Source organism: Scyliorhinus canicula, chromosome 4, assembly GCF_902713615.1.
Source record: "Scyliorhinus canicula chromosome 4, sScyCan1.1, whole genome shotgun sequence".
Taxonomy (NCBI): domain Eukaryota; kingdom Metazoa; phylum Chordata; class Chondrichthyes; order Carcharhiniformes; family Scyliorhinidae; genus Scyliorhinus; species Scyliorhinus canicula.
The window spans coordinates 195,529,848-195,546,979 of NC_052149.1; the positions used below are offsets into that span (position 1 = coordinate 195,529,848).

Consider the following 17,132-nt stretch of genomic DNA (forward strand, 5'->3'; position numbering starts at 1 on the left):
ACATACTGACAAGGAATCAGCAGCTGTAAATCAGCACACGTTTGGGAAAAACACTCCAATATGCAAAAAAGAATTTTGTCCATGGCATACGAATGCAGTAATATACAATCCTGTATTTAAAAAAAAAATAAATTTAGAATACCCAATTCATTTTTTCCAATTAAGGGGCAATTTAGCATGGCCAATCCACCTACCCTGCACATCTTTGGGTTGTGGGAGCGAAACCCACGCAAACACAGGGAGAATGTGCAAACTCCACACGGACAGTGACCCAGAGCCGGGATCAAACCTGGGACCTCGGCGCCGTGAGGCAGCAGGGCTAACCCACTGCGCCACCGTGCAGCCCTTACAATCCTGTATTTTTAATTGCCTTTTTCTAAACATCTGGTATCAATATCCAGGATCACATTTTTTTTCTCGAAAAGCCACAATTCTGTTATGCCATGGAACTGAATTCATTGAAAAGTATTGGTGACTGAGAGGGGGGAAAATTTCCAGGTCAAGCAAAGGAGCATCAAGTTGGGCTAAAGATTATAGCAGCTCTAAACTGGAAACTGTTGTGCAATTATTTCAGATAGTTCTCCTCCCTGTTTAGAGAGCTAATCGATGAAATACTTCCTGAAACATTGGATGAGATTACATTTTCTGTGGACATAAGCAAATCCACGCCTTAAACACACAATGGAAATTACACCAACACAAGAGAGCATTGGTAAAGAACCTGTTTAAAGACTGAGCTAGCTCTGAATAATTCAGACTTCCACATTATAATCTCAGGGAAATGACACGCTCTCATCTACTTGCTCAATACTTGTCTCTTTTGAACAAATTAAGTGATTCACTTTTTAAAAAAACTTGCCTTGAGATACCAGTTAATGTAAAGCACCAGTCAGACTTGTGCCCCTGAATAATCTCTGCACTAGTTAACACTGATCAAGCAACTATCAAATGTAGCATCACCTGAAATTTAAAATAATTATCCGAATACATTTTAAAACAATGGAAGATGGTAAAGAACTGAATTCAATATAGAACACAGAAGGAATGCAGTATACACACATAGATACATATGTAATATCCATCTCATATATATGTATAGGCCTTCCAACCTGAGGCAAATGCATTGAGTAGACTCAACCAAATGCTGATGTAGGCACATATATACACTGGGTATTTAGGATTGTTTTCGCTTTCTAATGCTTCAAGTCACCTATAATCCCCCATTCATTGCATTATTTTCAAGATATGCGAAGTAAATGGAGCATTAAGTATGTTCGATACAAGTGTGTACAATACTTCAGAAAATGAGTCAGGATGCTAGGTTATGTCATAACGATTAAAGATGCATTCCAAAAGTGACCTTGTGAGGCTGCTGCATGCTTTCATGATAAAACACATTGCAAAATAAATCAGACAGTATATGAATTGCACCATGGAAAACCAAACCTTATCCAATAAATGTAGAAATACCAACAGGAAATTTACTGAGAAATGTTGAATTTAAATGATAACATGCATCAGGGTTTTTCCGATTGAAGAGACAATATTGTGTGATATATTGGCATTAAAAACTGCTAATATATTTAGTGGGGTTCATGTTAACTTGCTCCTGGCATGTGTTGTGCCACCACCTGCGGCATTAGATGTAATAGTTGCCAAAAAAGGGCTCAGCAACTATTGCTTTTCATTGACTTTGAATCAAATTAAAAACATTACTGGAAATTTCATATCCATAAGTGCAACATTTCCTTTGTATTTATCATATCAAAAACATGGTTGCATCACTTTGTTAGCATGTGGGTACGGTTAATGTCCCTGTTGCCTCCTCCGCCTGAACAGAAAGACTGCATCTAGAAAGCCTGTATCTGAATGCAGTGAACTGAAACTAGACCCATTTAGGATGTAAATAAGCATCAATTTCCTATGATTGAGATACGATTACTGCAATGTTGGTACTACTGTGATTAAAAGCAAAGCATTTTGTCTAAACTGGCTGTTATAATTAGGCTAATTGGGCAGATAATTGATATCAACGTCTTCAGATACAATTAATAAGTGTCAGAGGATAAGTTTATTTTTGCCCCATCAATGCGAATGCCATCAGTTCTCTATCCCAAAGTACAAGCGTACTGGAAATTCTGCGCACTTAATAGTATACAGCACAAGCAATGTTGTGACTTAATTTACTCATGTGGCAAAAAAATAAAACAGAATTTGGAATTAAGCAGTTGAAATGTGTCAACCGCCAACCCCCATCCTAGTTTCCCTCCCAATTTTTCAAACTGGCCTTTACTGTACCGTACAAGCCAATATCTTGAAAACAAGCCTTGTAGTTAGCTTTGGTGTTGTTGTTTGACAAACATCTTACTACGTAATGAGACTCAAAGCAAATTGAACAGAGGGTTTTCTGGGCTCATATGTACACTAGTTACTACAATAAAATGTGGCGTATGTGACAATGCCGAAAATGGTGCAAGGGTTTTCTCTTTCACAAAAGGATTTAAAGACAGACATAATTTTAATGCTCCAACTCAGTTAACTACACTACTAGTTGTTGACTATTCACCAGCTGAGAGTAGAGTGCCAAATTTTGAAGGAAAGCAGAAAGTGACATGTTTAAATTATCTGATTTGAATTACACCCAATTGTATAACACCATCCATGGTGGGTGTGGTAAATTCCTTGACCCTGGCTGTCGGTGAGTGGACTGCGAATAAGAGTAGAAATATATTTACAAGTTGTATCTGCTTTTACATTCCCTGATTTCTTTTTGCTTTCAGCAGGTGCATTCTGATTACTTACATTTAACTACAATAATAAATCAGAACATCTTGAATTACCACCACAACACTACAATTGTGAACATGAATAGAACTCCCATTGCATGGCGATATTGTCCTCTAACATATTACAAACTGCACACCAGAGGTAAGCATAAATATGGCTGAAATCAACTAGAAATATATTGAATACAAAGGTAAATTGTAATTAGATTAAGAGTTAAAAAATATAAACTTTTATCACCAGGATTAACTACAATAAGCTTCTGTCAGTCTAAACTTATAATATGCTTACATTAAGGAATGCATCAACCCCGTCAAGCTGAGGGGATTTTCCTAAAAAAGGTCCAGGTGCTTATTGCAGAAGCTGTGCTAGCTCCATTATGGAGCACGGGTAAAAATCTAATAGCAATGATGAACCAACAAGCATCGGAACCAAACAAAGTAAATTTTAAAATGTGGCATGGATGCCATGGGCAAATCATTGGCAGAAATGTTGCAGCTTCTTCAAACGTGGCAACTGTATGTTCCTATAAACTATCTAACCCAAGCCATGAGTTTGCAGAGGGGCTGAAAACATGCATCCTACTCTCCAGAAATTAGAGGTTTATCCTTGCGGATCACACATCATATTTTTTCAAATTCAAATTCAAATACCAGTTTGTTCATTTGTAGTTGATCAGTCTCTTTCAAAATGACCAGTTTTTGCATATTTACATGAGAGCAATGAGCAGGCTCACTTGTACAACACGGAATTCAATGATGGCTATAAAGAAAAACTTTATCAGGCTCAAATTCCACTTAATATAAAAATACGTACAGATAGAGAGAAAAAACTAAGTTAGCAGTTCTCCTGCATTAACAATACAGTCAACTGTCAAAATTGGCTACATTAGACTTAAAAAGCTAAAAAAAGGCACAACTTTCCCTTTTCTGATATACACTGTAAACTTCTCATTAGAATGCATGCATGAAATCAAATCTGTATCACAGTACACAAAAATAAAGTTTACAAACAAAATACATGCAGATTTTCTGTCACCTATGTTTTTCCAATGTACAGTCCTTAGGCTGTAAAACTTCATCTCCTTTTCGCCTCAACCCAGACCTGATCTTCTCTGTAAACTGTATGTAGTGCTTATGACATAATGGCAAAGCATTTGCAGGACAGACATTTCCAAAATCCCGATCACTTTGCGAAAAGAAAAGCTATGCAGGATAATTTTAAGGCATCTTTTTTTCCTGTTTTAAGGCAGTCATTTGTGGTGAAACCGGAGCTGTTTGGCCATGCCAGCCATGACTTTTGGTAACTGATTGCTGATGATTTCCACCAACATTTCAGGGAACTCCACACTGAGTGTCTTTGATTCCACAAAGGTATAGAAACAAAACTGCAACAACCCTTCAACCAGCTACAAGAGAAAAAAAAAGCACATTAGTAAAACATGACATTTGTACAACCATGGGTTAAAAATCACTAAAATATGACTTGCGAATACAGACTGAAAGTTAGAGATAACATTATTGATGTATTCTAGCAGCAACCTCCCAGGTTATCCACTGTTCCCTAATGGGTGAATAGGCAACGAGCTTAATTTTAATAGGAATTTTTGGACACTGCTCATGGAGCTATGTAGGTTCTCAGTTTTGTAACTCTCAGTTCTTGCTTGCACCTTCCTTGCATCGTAGTCAAAAGTAAGGATCGTGATGTGCGGAAAATTGCAGAATCAGACTTTTACACCATTACTTTCAGATTTTATAATATACCTGTTTTTTCCATGTATTTAATTTGCAGTTTCATTATTCAAATTCTAATGTTGCACTCTCGTTAATGATTCTTCCATTATCTATTGTAACACTCATGTCTATGGGTCAGATTCAATCGAGGAATTCAATACATGATTTACTGCAGATGCCATCCTTCTGATGCAATATAAGGTTGAGCCCACGTTCACCTCTCAGTTAGGACAAAGAAAATTACAGCACAGGAACAGGCCCTTCGGTCCTCCCAGCCTGCGCTGATCCAGATCCTTTATCTAAACCGGTCTCCTATTTTCCAAGGTCTACTTCTCTCTGTTTCCCACCCATTCATATATCTGTCCAGCTGCATCTTAAATGATGCTATCGTACCCGCCTCTACCATCTCCGCTGGCAAAGCATTCCAGGCACCCACCACCCTCTGCGTAAAAAAATTTCCACACACATCTCCCTTAAACTTTTCCCCTCTCAACTTGAAATTGTGACCCCTTGTAATTGACACCCCCACTCTTGAAAAAGCTTGTTGCTATCCACCCTGTCCATACGTCTCATGATTTTGTAGACCTCAATCAGGTCTCCCCTCAACCTCCGTCTTTCCAATGAAAACAATCCTAATCTACTCAACCTTTCTTCATAGCTAGCACCCTCCATACCAGGCAACATCCTGGTGAACCTCCTCTGCACCCTCTCCAAAGCATCCACATCCTTCTGGTAATGTGGCGACCAGAACTGTACGCAGTATTCCAAATGTGGCCTAACCAAAGTCCGATACAACTGTAACATGACCTGCCAACTCTTGTAGTCAATACCCCGTCCGATGAAGGCAAGCATGCTGTATGCCTTCTTGACCACTCTATCAACCTGCGTTGCCACCTTCAGGGTACAATGGACCTGAACTCCCAGATCTCTCTGTACATCAATTTTCTCCAGGACTCTTCCATTGACCATATAGTCTGCTCTTGAGTTAGATCTTCCAAAATGCATCACCTCGCATTTGCCTGGATTGAACTCCATCTGCCATTTCTCTGCCCAACTCTCCAATCTATCTATATTTTGCTGTATTCTCTGACAGTCCCCTTCACTATCTGCAACTTCACCAATCTTAGTATCAGCTGCAAACTCGCTCATCAGACCACTTATACCTTCGTCCAGATCATTTATGTATATCACAAACACCAGTGGTCCGAGCACGGATCCCTGTGGAATACCACAGTCACCTTTCTCCATTTTGAGACACTCCCTTCCACCACTACTCTCCGTCTCCTGTTGCCCAGCCAGTTCTTTATCCATCTAGCTAGTACAACCTGAACCCCATACGACTACACTTTTTCCATCAACCTGCCATGGGAAACTTTATCAAATGCTTTACTGAAGTCCATGTATATGACATCTACAGCCCTTCCCTCATCAATTAACTTTGTCACTTCCTCAAATAATTCTATTAGGTTTGTAAGACATGACCGTCCCTGCACAAAACCATGCTGCCTATCACTGATAAGTCTATTTTCTTCCAGATGTGAATAGATCCTATCCCTCAGTATCTTCTCCAACAGTTTTCTCACAGGTCTATAATTCCCTGGATTATCTCTGCTACCCTTCTTAAACAAAGGGACAACATTAGCAATTCTCCAGTCCTCCGGGACCTCACCCGTGCTCAAGGATGCTGCAAAGATATCTGTTAAGGCCCTAGCTATTTCGTCCCTTGCTTCCCTCAGTAACCTGGGATAGATCCCATCCGGTCCTGGGGACTTGTCCACCTTAATGTCTTTTAGAATACCCAAAACCTCCCCCTTCCTTATGTCGATATGACCTAGAGTATTTAAACATCCATCCCTAGCCTCAACATCCATCATGTCCCTCTCCTTGGTGAATACCGATGCAAAGTACTCATTAAGAAGCTCATTCATTTCCTCTGACTCCACGCATAAATTCCTCTTTTGTCTTTGAGTGGGCCAATCCTTTCTCTAGTTACCCTCTTGCTCCTTATATACAAATAAAAGGCTTTGGGATTTTCCTTAACCCTGTTTGCCAAAGATATTTCATGACCCCTTTTAGCTCTCTTTATTTCGTGTTTGAGATTTGTCCTACTTTCCCGATATTCCTCCAAAGCTTCATCAGTTTTGAGTCGCCTCGATCTTATGTATGCTTCCTTTTTCATCTTAGCTAGTCTTACAATTCCACCCGTCATCCATGGTTCCCTAATCTTGCCATTTCTATCTTTCATTTTCACAGGAACATGTCTGTCCTGCACTCTAATCAACTTTTCCTTAAAAGACTTCCACATTTCAAATGTGGATTTACCCTTAAACAGCTGCTCCCAATCCACATTCCCGAGCTCCTGCCGAATTTTGTTATACTCTGCCTTTCCCCAATTTAGCACTCTTCCTTTCGGACCACTCTCGTCTCTGTTCATGAGTATTCTAAAACTTATGGAACTGTGATCGCTATTCCCAAAGTAATCGCCGACTGAAACGTCAACCATCTGGCTGGGATCATTCCCCAATACCAGGTCCAGTATGGCCCCTTCCCGAGTTGGACTATTTACATACTGCTTTAAAGAACGACATTAAAGATCTCATAGCAAGGGCAGCACGGTGACGCAGTGATTAGTGCTGCTGCCTCATGGTGCCGAGGTCTCAGGTTCGATCCCGGCTCTGGGTCACTGTCTGTGTGGAGTTTGCACATTCTCCCTGTGTCTGCGTGGGTTTCGCCCCCACACCCCAAAGGTGTGCAGGGTAGGCCGCGCTAAATTGCCCCTTAATTGGAAAAAATTAATTGGGTACTCTTAAATTTATTTAATAAAAAATCTCATAGCAATATAGTGAAGTTGTGATGCGTCAGATCCAGAAGACACAAAATTTCAGTTATGTCAAAGTTGCCAAATGCCAGCAGAATAGCAAATTCCATAGAATGATGCCAATGCTACACTGAAATTTTGCACTGGCAACTCTGGATTAAACAAGCTTGTTAATAAATCAGGGCAAAATTAGACCACACAAGAGCACAAAATCATGGAGCTCAAGGAAGCCAATGATGCTGGAGTCCAATGAATGCCCACCTATTATGTAGTTTTAATAATGTAGTTGGAAATGCAAAACAGTTCTTAAGGGTATTCCAGGCACTGGGCAGAATTCAATCCTTCTGGCAATGCTTTTGGAGGCTGCGGAGCATTTAATCAGGAGGGTATTTTCCCACCTCTGCCCAAATAAATCTGGGGCAGTGAGGCTCTTGGGTAGCCTTCTCATCCACAAGCTAAATGAGGCACTTTAGTGGGAAATTAATGTCACCTGCTGATGTTTAATCAGCAGTGGGCAGGCAGTGGATACACGGGGAACTTGAAAACTTCTCATTCAAAGGCACTCAGTGCCTGATCAAGAGATTTGGGAACAGGCATGGGGTGGCTGGTGAGGTCCACACCTCTGCCTTTCTTCCCGTTCTCCCCCCACCCCATCCCAGCCCAATTAGCGATCCCCTCCCTGCGACCCCCACCCCACTCTCACTCAATTGTGGCCTGGGTCCCACATCAACTGTAGGCCTCAGCTGGGTGCATTACCAGCAGCAACTATGCACTGATGGGCAATGGAGTGCTGCCGGCATCTGATTTGCTGGCAGTTATTTAAGAGCTAGGTGGTATTTTCTTCCATGGGGGATGTCCAATGTTGGCCAGTTAACTGCCCAATGGGCATTAATTCTGGCAGACATTCTCTAATGGAGGTGATGCAGGCTCAAAGAGAGAACAAAGATCAAAGAAAAATTACAGCACAGGAACAGGCCCTTCGGCCCTCCAAGCCTGCGCCAATCCAGATCTTCTATCTAAAACTGTTGCCTATTTTCTAAGGATCTGTATCCCTATGGTCCCTGCCCATTCATGTATCCGTCTAGATACATATTAAATGACGGTATCGTGCCCGCTTCTACCACCTTCGCCGGCAATGCGTTCCAGGCACCCACCACCCTCTGTGTAAAGAACTTTCCATGTATATCTCCCTGAAACTTTTCCCCTCTCACCTTGAACTCGTGACCCCTAGTAATTGAGTCCCCCACTCTGGGGAAAAAGCTTCTTGCTATCCACTCTGTCTATACCTCTCATGATGTTGTAGACCTCAATGAGGTCCCCCTTCAACCTCCGTCTTTCTAATGAAAATAATCCTAATCTACTCAACCTCTCTTCATAGCTAGTGCCCTCCATACCAGGCAACATCCTGGTGAACCTCCTCTGTACCTTCTCCAAAGCACCCAAATCCTTTTGGTAATGTGGCAACGAGAACTGTATGCAGTATTCCAAATGTGGCCGAGCCAAAGTCTTATACAACTGTAACATGACCTGCCAACTCTTGTACTCAATACCCCTTCCAATGAAGGAAAGCATGCCATATGCCTTCTTGACCACTCTATTGACCTGCGCAGCCACCTTTAGGGTACAATGGACCTGAACACCCAGGTCTCTATGTACATCAATTTTCCCCAGGACTCTTCCATTGACCGTATAGTTCGCTCTTGAATTGGATCTTCCAAAATGCATCACCTTGCATTTGCCTGGATTGAACTCCATCTGCCATTTCTCCGCCCAACTCTCCAATCTATCTATATTCTGCTGTATTCTCTGACAGTCCCCTTCACTATCTGCTGCTCCACCAATCTTAATGTCATCTGCAAACTTGCTAATCAGACCGCCTATACCTTTCTCCAGATCATTTATGTATATCACAAACAATAGTAGTCCCAGCACGGATCCCTGTGGAACACCACTGGTCACAGTTCTCCATTTCGAGACACTCCCTTCCACTACTACTGTCTATCTCCTGTTGCCCAGCCAGTTCTTTATCCATCTAGCTAGTACACCCTGGACCCCATGAGACTTCACTTTCTCCATCAGCCTACCATGGGGAACCTTATCAAACGCCTTACTGAAGTCCATGTATATGACATCGACAGCCCTTCCCTCATCAATCAACTTTGTCACTTCCTCAAAGAATTCTATTAAGTTGGTAAGACATGGCCTTCCCTGCACAAAACCATGTTGCCTATCACTGATCAGTCTATTTTCTTCCAAATGGGAATAGATCCTATCCCTCAGTATCTTCTCCAGCAGCTTCCCTACCACTGACATCAGGCTCACCGGTCTATAATTACCTGGATTATCCCTGCTACCCTTCTTAAAAAAGGGGACAACATTAGCAATTCTCCAATCCTCCGGTACCTCACCGTGTTCAAGGATGCTGCAAAGATATCTGTTAAGGCCCCAGCTATTTCCTCTCTCACTTCCCTCAGTAACCTGGGATAGATCCCATCCGGACCTGGGGACCTGTCCACCTTAATGCCTTTTAGAATACCCAACACATCCTCCCTTCTTATGCCGACTTGCCCTCGAGTAATCAAACATCCATCCCTAACCTCAACATCCATCATGTCCCTCTCCTCAGTGAATACCGATGCAAAGTACTCGTTAAGAATCTCACCCATTTTCTCTGACTCCATGCATAACTTTCCTCCTTTATCCTCGAGTGGGCCAACCCTTTCTCTAGTTACCCTCTTGCTCCTTATATATGAATAAAAGGCTTTGGGATTTTCCTTAACCCTGTTTACTAAAGATATTTCATGACCCCTTTTCGCCCCCTTGATTCTTCATTTCAGATTGGTCCTACATTCCCGATATTCTTCCAAAGCTTCGTCTGTCTTCAGTCGCCTAGACCTTATATATGCTTCCTTTTTCCTCTTAGCTAGACTCACAATTTCACCTGTCATACATGGTTCCCGAATCTTGCCATTTCTATCCCTCATTTTCACAGGGACATGTCTATCCTGCACTCTAATCAACCTCTCTTTAAAAGCCTCCCACATATCAAATGTGGATTTCCCTTCAAACAGCTGCTCCCAATCCATATTCCCCAGCTCCTGCCGAATTTTGGTATAGTTGGCCTTCCCCCAATTTAGCACTCTTCCTTTAGGACCACTCTCGTCTTTGCCCATGAATATTCTAAAACTTAAGGAATTGTGATCACTATTCCCAAAGTAATCCCCTACTGAAACTTCGACCACCTGGCTGGGCTCATTCCCCAACACCAGGTCCAGTACGGCCCCTTCCAGAGTTAGACTATTTACATACTGCTCTAGAAAACCCTCCTGGATGCTCCTTACAAATTCTGCTCCATCTAGACCTCTAACACTAATCTACTCCCCTTACAATTGAATCCCCTATGACTATAGCCCTTCCACTCTTTTTCCAACTCTTCTGTACAGCAGAGCCAACCACGGTGCCATGAACTTCGCTACTGCTGCCTTCCCCTGGTGAGCCATCTCCCCCAACAGTATCCAAAACGGTATACCCTTTTTGGAGGGAGCTGACCGCAGGGGACACCTGCACTGCCTTCCTGCTTTTTCTCTGTTTTTTGGTCACCCATTCCCTTTCTCCCTCTGCAATCCTAATCTGCGGTGTGACCAATTCGCTAAACGTGCTATCCACGACCTCCTCAGCATCGCGGATGCTCCAAAGCGAGTCCATCTGCAGCTCCAGAGCTGTCATGCGGTCTAACAAGAGCTGCAGCTGGACACACTTTCCACACATGAAGGAATCAGGGACATCAGCCATGTCCCTGAGCTCCCACATTGAGCAAGAGGAACATAACACGGGTCTGAGTTTTCCTGCCAATTTTAATCTTAAGCTTAACTTAGTCCAACTATAATATCAAATAATAGATAAATGAAAAAGGAAGAAAAAAAGAAAAATTGTAAAAGAAATAGAAAAACCTTACTTTATCAACACACACCAGTCTTTTTTTTTGGTTAGAGGAAGAGGGGGGGTGGGAGACACTACACATGTAGTGTCTCGGGTTCAGCCGCTGTCCAAATATATCAGTTCACTCACCTTCCCAGAGTGCAATTCGACTGCTCCCACTCAGCTCCTCCCTCTCCCCACTCCTATAAGTTAAGTTTTTAAAATGGGAAACTTATCTTCCTGACAGGTCCCTGGTTACTGCTCTCACTGCTACCGCTGTAAAACTGAAGGGCGCTTATCCTGTAAGGCAAGTTTTTTAAATGGGAAACTTACCTTCTCGACAGCCCCCCTGGTTACTGCTCTCGCTGCCTCCACTCAATAACAGCTCCTGTGGGATCTCCAGCCGGCAGCCGAGAGCCCCACACCAACATTAAATTCCGCCCATTGTTGGCATAATCTCTTTCCCACGATTGCTCTGCTTTCAAGACTGTCACTCTGGGGCTGCAACCCGCTAACAGGGCAGGTGTTAGGAGCAGCCCAGGTTAATTTCAGTTCTGTTTATATCACTCCCAATCTGGAGCACACAGTATGATAAAATTCCACTGCTGCACAGTTGGTCTGACCAACCCAAGAACTTTACTTAAAAGCTATACACAATCATAGGCAAATATCATACCACAACAGAGTGGAACAATATGACCGATTCCCATGACAAGACTCCAATCACAACTGGAATGACAAGAAGAGCCAAACAAGTTTTTATGTTAATCTCTTTGAGACTAACAAGCGAGTTGCACCCATCGGTTCTTGCTAGCCTGCTGCTTAGTACTTGAATGTTGAGGGCCTCATTATCAGAAGATTGAAATTAAGCACTTTAAAGAAATGCCAACTCCTTTATTTGTGAAATAAGCATCAACTGCAGCCCTTATTCTCCAATGTACAAGTTGTGCCTCAGTTGGTAGCACTTTTTCCTCTGCATCACAAGGTTCTGGGTTCAAGACTCACTCCAGAGATACAAAAAAAGAATCAAAGCTGAAACTCCAATGCAGTACTAAGGGAGCTTTTGCACTGTCGGATGCAAGGTTAAACTGAAGACCCATCTGTCTGCTTTTACGGATGTAAAATGTGCCATGGCACTAGCTGGGGAGAAGAGCAGGGTAGCTATACCAATTGTCACAGCCAATACAGCTCATTCCTTTTCATAAGCTGTATGTCAATGACTTCTGCATTTACCTTCAATCATAATTAAAATGAAAAATTTACTGTTTATGGGAGTTGCAATCCTTTACATTTACTATTGAAAATATTGTAAATTAAGTGGTTAAGAACTTGGAAATATCACAGGACTGCTTGAATTCATAAGTATTACTGGCAAGTTTGACATGTCCCATCAAAAAAAACTGACCCGTACACAGAATTCCAATTAATAGAGATTTTGAGTTGGTAAAGTGCTGGAAATTTTACCCCATCTGGTGATTATTACATCGCTGTTCTGGAAGTCTGCTATTGCTGCCATATTTCCCTAGATTCGCATCAACAGATTATGGGGGGAGATTTCAACATGGTTCTTGATCCAAGGCTAGAACGGTCGAGTTCTAGGTCTGGGAAGGTATTAGCTATGGCTAAGGAACGGGAGTTCATGGAGCACATGGAGGGAGTCGATCCGTGGAGATTCAGGAAGCCAAGCAGCAAGGTGTTTTCATTCTACTCCCATGTGCATAAGGTGTATTCTGGGATAAACTTTTTTATGATGGACAAAACGCTGCTGGCTGAGTTGGTAGATGCTGAATATTCAGCAATAGTGGTATCACACCACGCCCCGCACTGGATGGACTTGCAAGTTAGTAAAGGAAAGGCGCAGCGCGCACAATGGAGGTAGGATGTGGGGCTGTTAGCGGAGGAGGTGTGTGAGCGGGTGAGGGAAGTCATTCGGGGATACATTAAGAGTAATGATACGGGAGAGGTGTCGACGGGTTGGTTTGGGAGGCATTGATGGCGGTTATCAGGGGAGAATTCATCTCAATTCGGGCCCACAAGGATAAGGCGGAGTTGGACAGATTGATAGGTGACATTTTACAGGTGGACACGAGGTATGCGGAGTCTCCGGATGACGGGCTTTTGAAAGAACGTCAGAGACTGCAGCTAGAATTTGGGCTGCTGTTCACAGGAAAGGCGGTGGGACAGCTGAAGAAGGTAAGGGGAGCGGTTTATGAATATGGGGAGAAAGCTAGTAGGTTGCTGATGCATCAGCTGAGGAAAGAGAGAGATAGGGAAAGTGAGGAACATGGGGGGGGGGGGGGGGGGGGGGGGGGAGAGAAGGTGGTTCTGGACCCGGCGGGGGTGAATGATGTGTTTCAGGAGTTTTACAGTAAATTGTATAAATTGGAACCCCCAGCCGGGGAGGAGGGGATGAAACAATTTTTGGGGGGGGGCTGGAGTTCCTGAGGATAGATGATGAGTTGGTGGAGGATCTGGGTGCCCCAATTGGGCTTGGGGAGGTTTTGAGGGGTTGGGGGCTGTGCAATCAGGTAAAGAACACAAGAACTAGCAACAGGTGTAGGCCATCTGGCCCCTCGAGCCTGCTCCGCCATTCAATCAGATCATGGCTGATCTTTTGTGGACTCAGCTCCACTTTCCGGCCCGAACACCATAACCCTTAATCCCTTTATTCTTCAAAAAACTATCTATCTTTACCTTAAAAACATTTAATGAAGGAGCCTCAACTGCTTCACTGGGCAAGGAATTCCATAGATTCACAACCCTTTGGGTGAAGAAGTTCCTCCTAAACTCAGTCCTAAATCTACTTCCCCTTTTTTTGAGGCTATGTCCCCTAGTTCTGCTTTCACCCGCCAGTGGAAACAACCTGCCCGCATCTATTCCCTTCATAATTTTAAATGTTTCTATAAGATCCCCCCTCATCCTCCTAAAGTCCAATGAGTACAGTCCCAGTCTACTCAACCTCTCCTCATAATCCAACCCCTTCAGTTCTGGGATTAACCTAGTGAATCTCCTCTGCACACCCTCCAGTGCCAGTACGTCCTTTCTCAAGTAAGGAGACCAAAACTGAACATAATACTCCAGGTGTGGCCTCACTAACACCTTATACAATTGCAACATAACCTCCCTAGTCTTAAGCTCCATCCCTCTAGCAATGAAGGACAAAATTCCATTTGCCTTCTTAATCACCTGTTGCACCTGTAAACCAACTTTCTGTGACTCATGCACTAGCACACCCAGGTATCTCTGCACAGCGGCATGCTTTAACATTTTATCGTTTAAATAATAATCCCATTTGCTGTTATTCCTACCAAAATGGATAATCTCACATTTGTCAACATTGTATTCCATCTGCCAGACCCGAGCCCATTCACTTAACCTATCCAAATCCCTCTGCAGACTTCCAGTATCCTCTGCACTTTTCGCTTTACCACTCATCTTAGTGTCATCTGCAAACTTGGACACATTGCCCTTGGTCCCCAACTCCAAATCATCTATGTAAATTGTGAACAATTGTGGGCCCAACACGGATCCCTGAGGGACACCACTAGCTACTGATTGCCAATCAGAGAAACACCCATTAATCCCCACTCTTTGCTTTTTATTAATTAACCAATCCTCTATCCATGCTACTACTTTACCCTTAATGCCATGCATCTTTATCTTATGCAGCAACCTTTTGTGTGGCACCTTGTAAAAGGCTTTCTGGAAATCCAGATATACCACATCCATTGGCTCCCCGTTATCTACTGCACTGGTAATGTCCTCAAAAAATTCCACTAAATTAGTTAGGCACGACCTGCCCTTTATGAACCCATGCTGCGTCTGCCCAATGGGACAATTTAGAACATAGAACATAGAACAGTACAGCACAGAACAGGCCCTTCGGCCCTCAAAGCTGTGCCGAGCCATGATCACCCCACTTAAACCCACGTAACCCGCATACCCGTAACCCAACAATCCCCCCATTAACCTTACACTACGGGCAATTTAGCATGGCCAATCCACCTAACCCGCACATCTTTGGACTGTGGGAGGAAACCGGAGCACCCGGAGGAAACCCACGCACACACGGGGAGGACGTGCAGACTCCACACAGACAGTGACCCAGCCGGGAATCGAACCTGGGACCCTGGAGCTGTGAAGCATTGATGCTAACCACCATGCTACCGTGAGGCCCCGATTTCTATCCAGATGCCTCGTTATTTCTTCCTTGATGATAAGATTCCAGCATCTTCCCTACTACCGAAGTTAAGCTCACTGGCCTATAATTTCCTGCTCTCTGTCTACCTCCTTTTTTAAACAGTGGTGTCACGTTTGCTAATTTCCAATCCACCGGGACCACCCCAGGGTCTAGTGAATTTTGGTAAATCATCATTAGTGCATCTGCAATTTCCCTAGCCATCTCTTTTAGCACTCTGGGATGCATTCCATCAGGGCCAGGAGACTTGTCTACCTTTAGCCCCATTAGCTTGCCCATCACTACCTCCTTAGTGATAACAATCCTCAGGACCGGATGGATACCTGGTGCAGTTCTATAACAAGTTTTCCGGGCTTTTGGGGCCGCTTTTGGTCAAAGCTTTGAATGAGTCAAAGGAGTTGGGAGTGCTCCCCCCAACGTTATCGCAGGCAACGTTACCTTATCTTAAAACGGAATAAAGATCCGGAAAGCTGTGGGTCGTATAGGCCAATCTCCCTGCTAAATGTGGATGCAAAATTACTGGCAAAGATCTTGGCCACATGGATAGAGGACTGTTCCAGGGTAATAGGGGAGGACCTAGATGGGATTTGTTAAGGGACGACACCTGATGTCCAAGAATACGCGGCTCCTTAACATGATAACATGCCTGCGGAGGGGTGGGAGGTCCAGGTGGTGGTGGCCATGGATGCAGAAAAGGCCTTTGATCGGGTGGAGTGGAAATATCTGTGGCAGGTCCTGAGAAGGTTTGGGTTTGGGGAGGAATTTGTGGATTGTGTCCGGTTGCTCTATCAGGCACCGGTGGTAAATGTAAGGACAAATCAGGTGCGATCAGAATATTTTAGCCTGTGTCGGGGGATGAGACAGGGATGCCCACTCTCCCCACTACTGTTCACCCTGGCCATTCAGCCGTTGGCAATGGCGCTGCGAAAATTGAACATTTGGCGAATGATAGTGAGGGGGGTTGGAACAAAGGGTCTCGCTCTATGCGGATGATTTGCTCCTTTATATAACAGACCTGTTGGGGATTGCAGGAATTATGGGGATATTGGAGGAATTTGGCCGGTTCTCAGGTTATAAATTGATTATGGGTAAAAGCAAGGTTTTTGCAATCCAGGCAAGGAGGCATGAGAGGAGATTGAGGGAGATGTCGTTCAAGGTGGTGGGAGGGAGTTTTAGGTACCTGGGGATTCAGGTAGTAAGGGACTGGGGTCAGCTTCACAAATAAAATTTGGGCAGGTTGATAGAGCAGATGAAAGGTGACTTCCGAAAGTGGGGTGTGCTCCCACTGTCTTTGGCAACAGGGTACAGACTGTGAAACTGACAATCTTCCAGAGATTGCTGCTCGATTTCCAGTGTCTCCCAATTTTCATCCCTAAGGCGTTTTTTAGGAAGATGAATGCGGCGATCTTGGGTTTTATTTTGGCCGGGGAAGCCCCAAGGGTTAAGAAGGTCCTACTTGAGCGGGGGGCGGGGCTGGCCCTTCTGAACTTTATCAACTATTACTGGGCGGTTAACATATCGATGGTTAGGAAGTGGGTAGTGGGGGAAGAGGTCAGTGTGGGAGTGGGTAGAGACGGCATCGTGTAAGGGCACAAGTCTGACGGCTTTATTAACGGCACCTCTGCAGTTCTCGCCGGCTCAATACTCCGCAAGCCCGGTGGTAGTGGCAGCCCTGAGGATG

At 43.7% G+C, this 17,132-nt stretch overlaps 1 protein-coding gene across 4 annotated transcripts in view; it reads right to left on the reverse strand.

Annotated features, from left to right (window-relative positions):
* Positions 1 to 1,523: 1,523 nt before the first annotated feature.
* nr3c1 (nuclear receptor subfamily 3, group C, member 1 (glucocorticoid receptor)) overlaps positions 1,524 to 17,132 on the reverse strand; it is a 137,409-nt gene continuing 121,800 nt past the window's right edge. For all 4 annotated transcript variants that reach the window (XM_038795815.1, XM_038795813.1, XM_038795812.1 and 1 more), the window contains exon 9: positions 1,524 to 4,192. In XM_038795815.1, the coding sequence (XP_038651743.1) occupies positions 4,037 to 4,192 (156 nt within the window). In that variant the 3' untranslated portion in view covers positions 1,524 to 4,036. The remainder of the gene's footprint in view (positions 4,193 to 17,132) is intronic.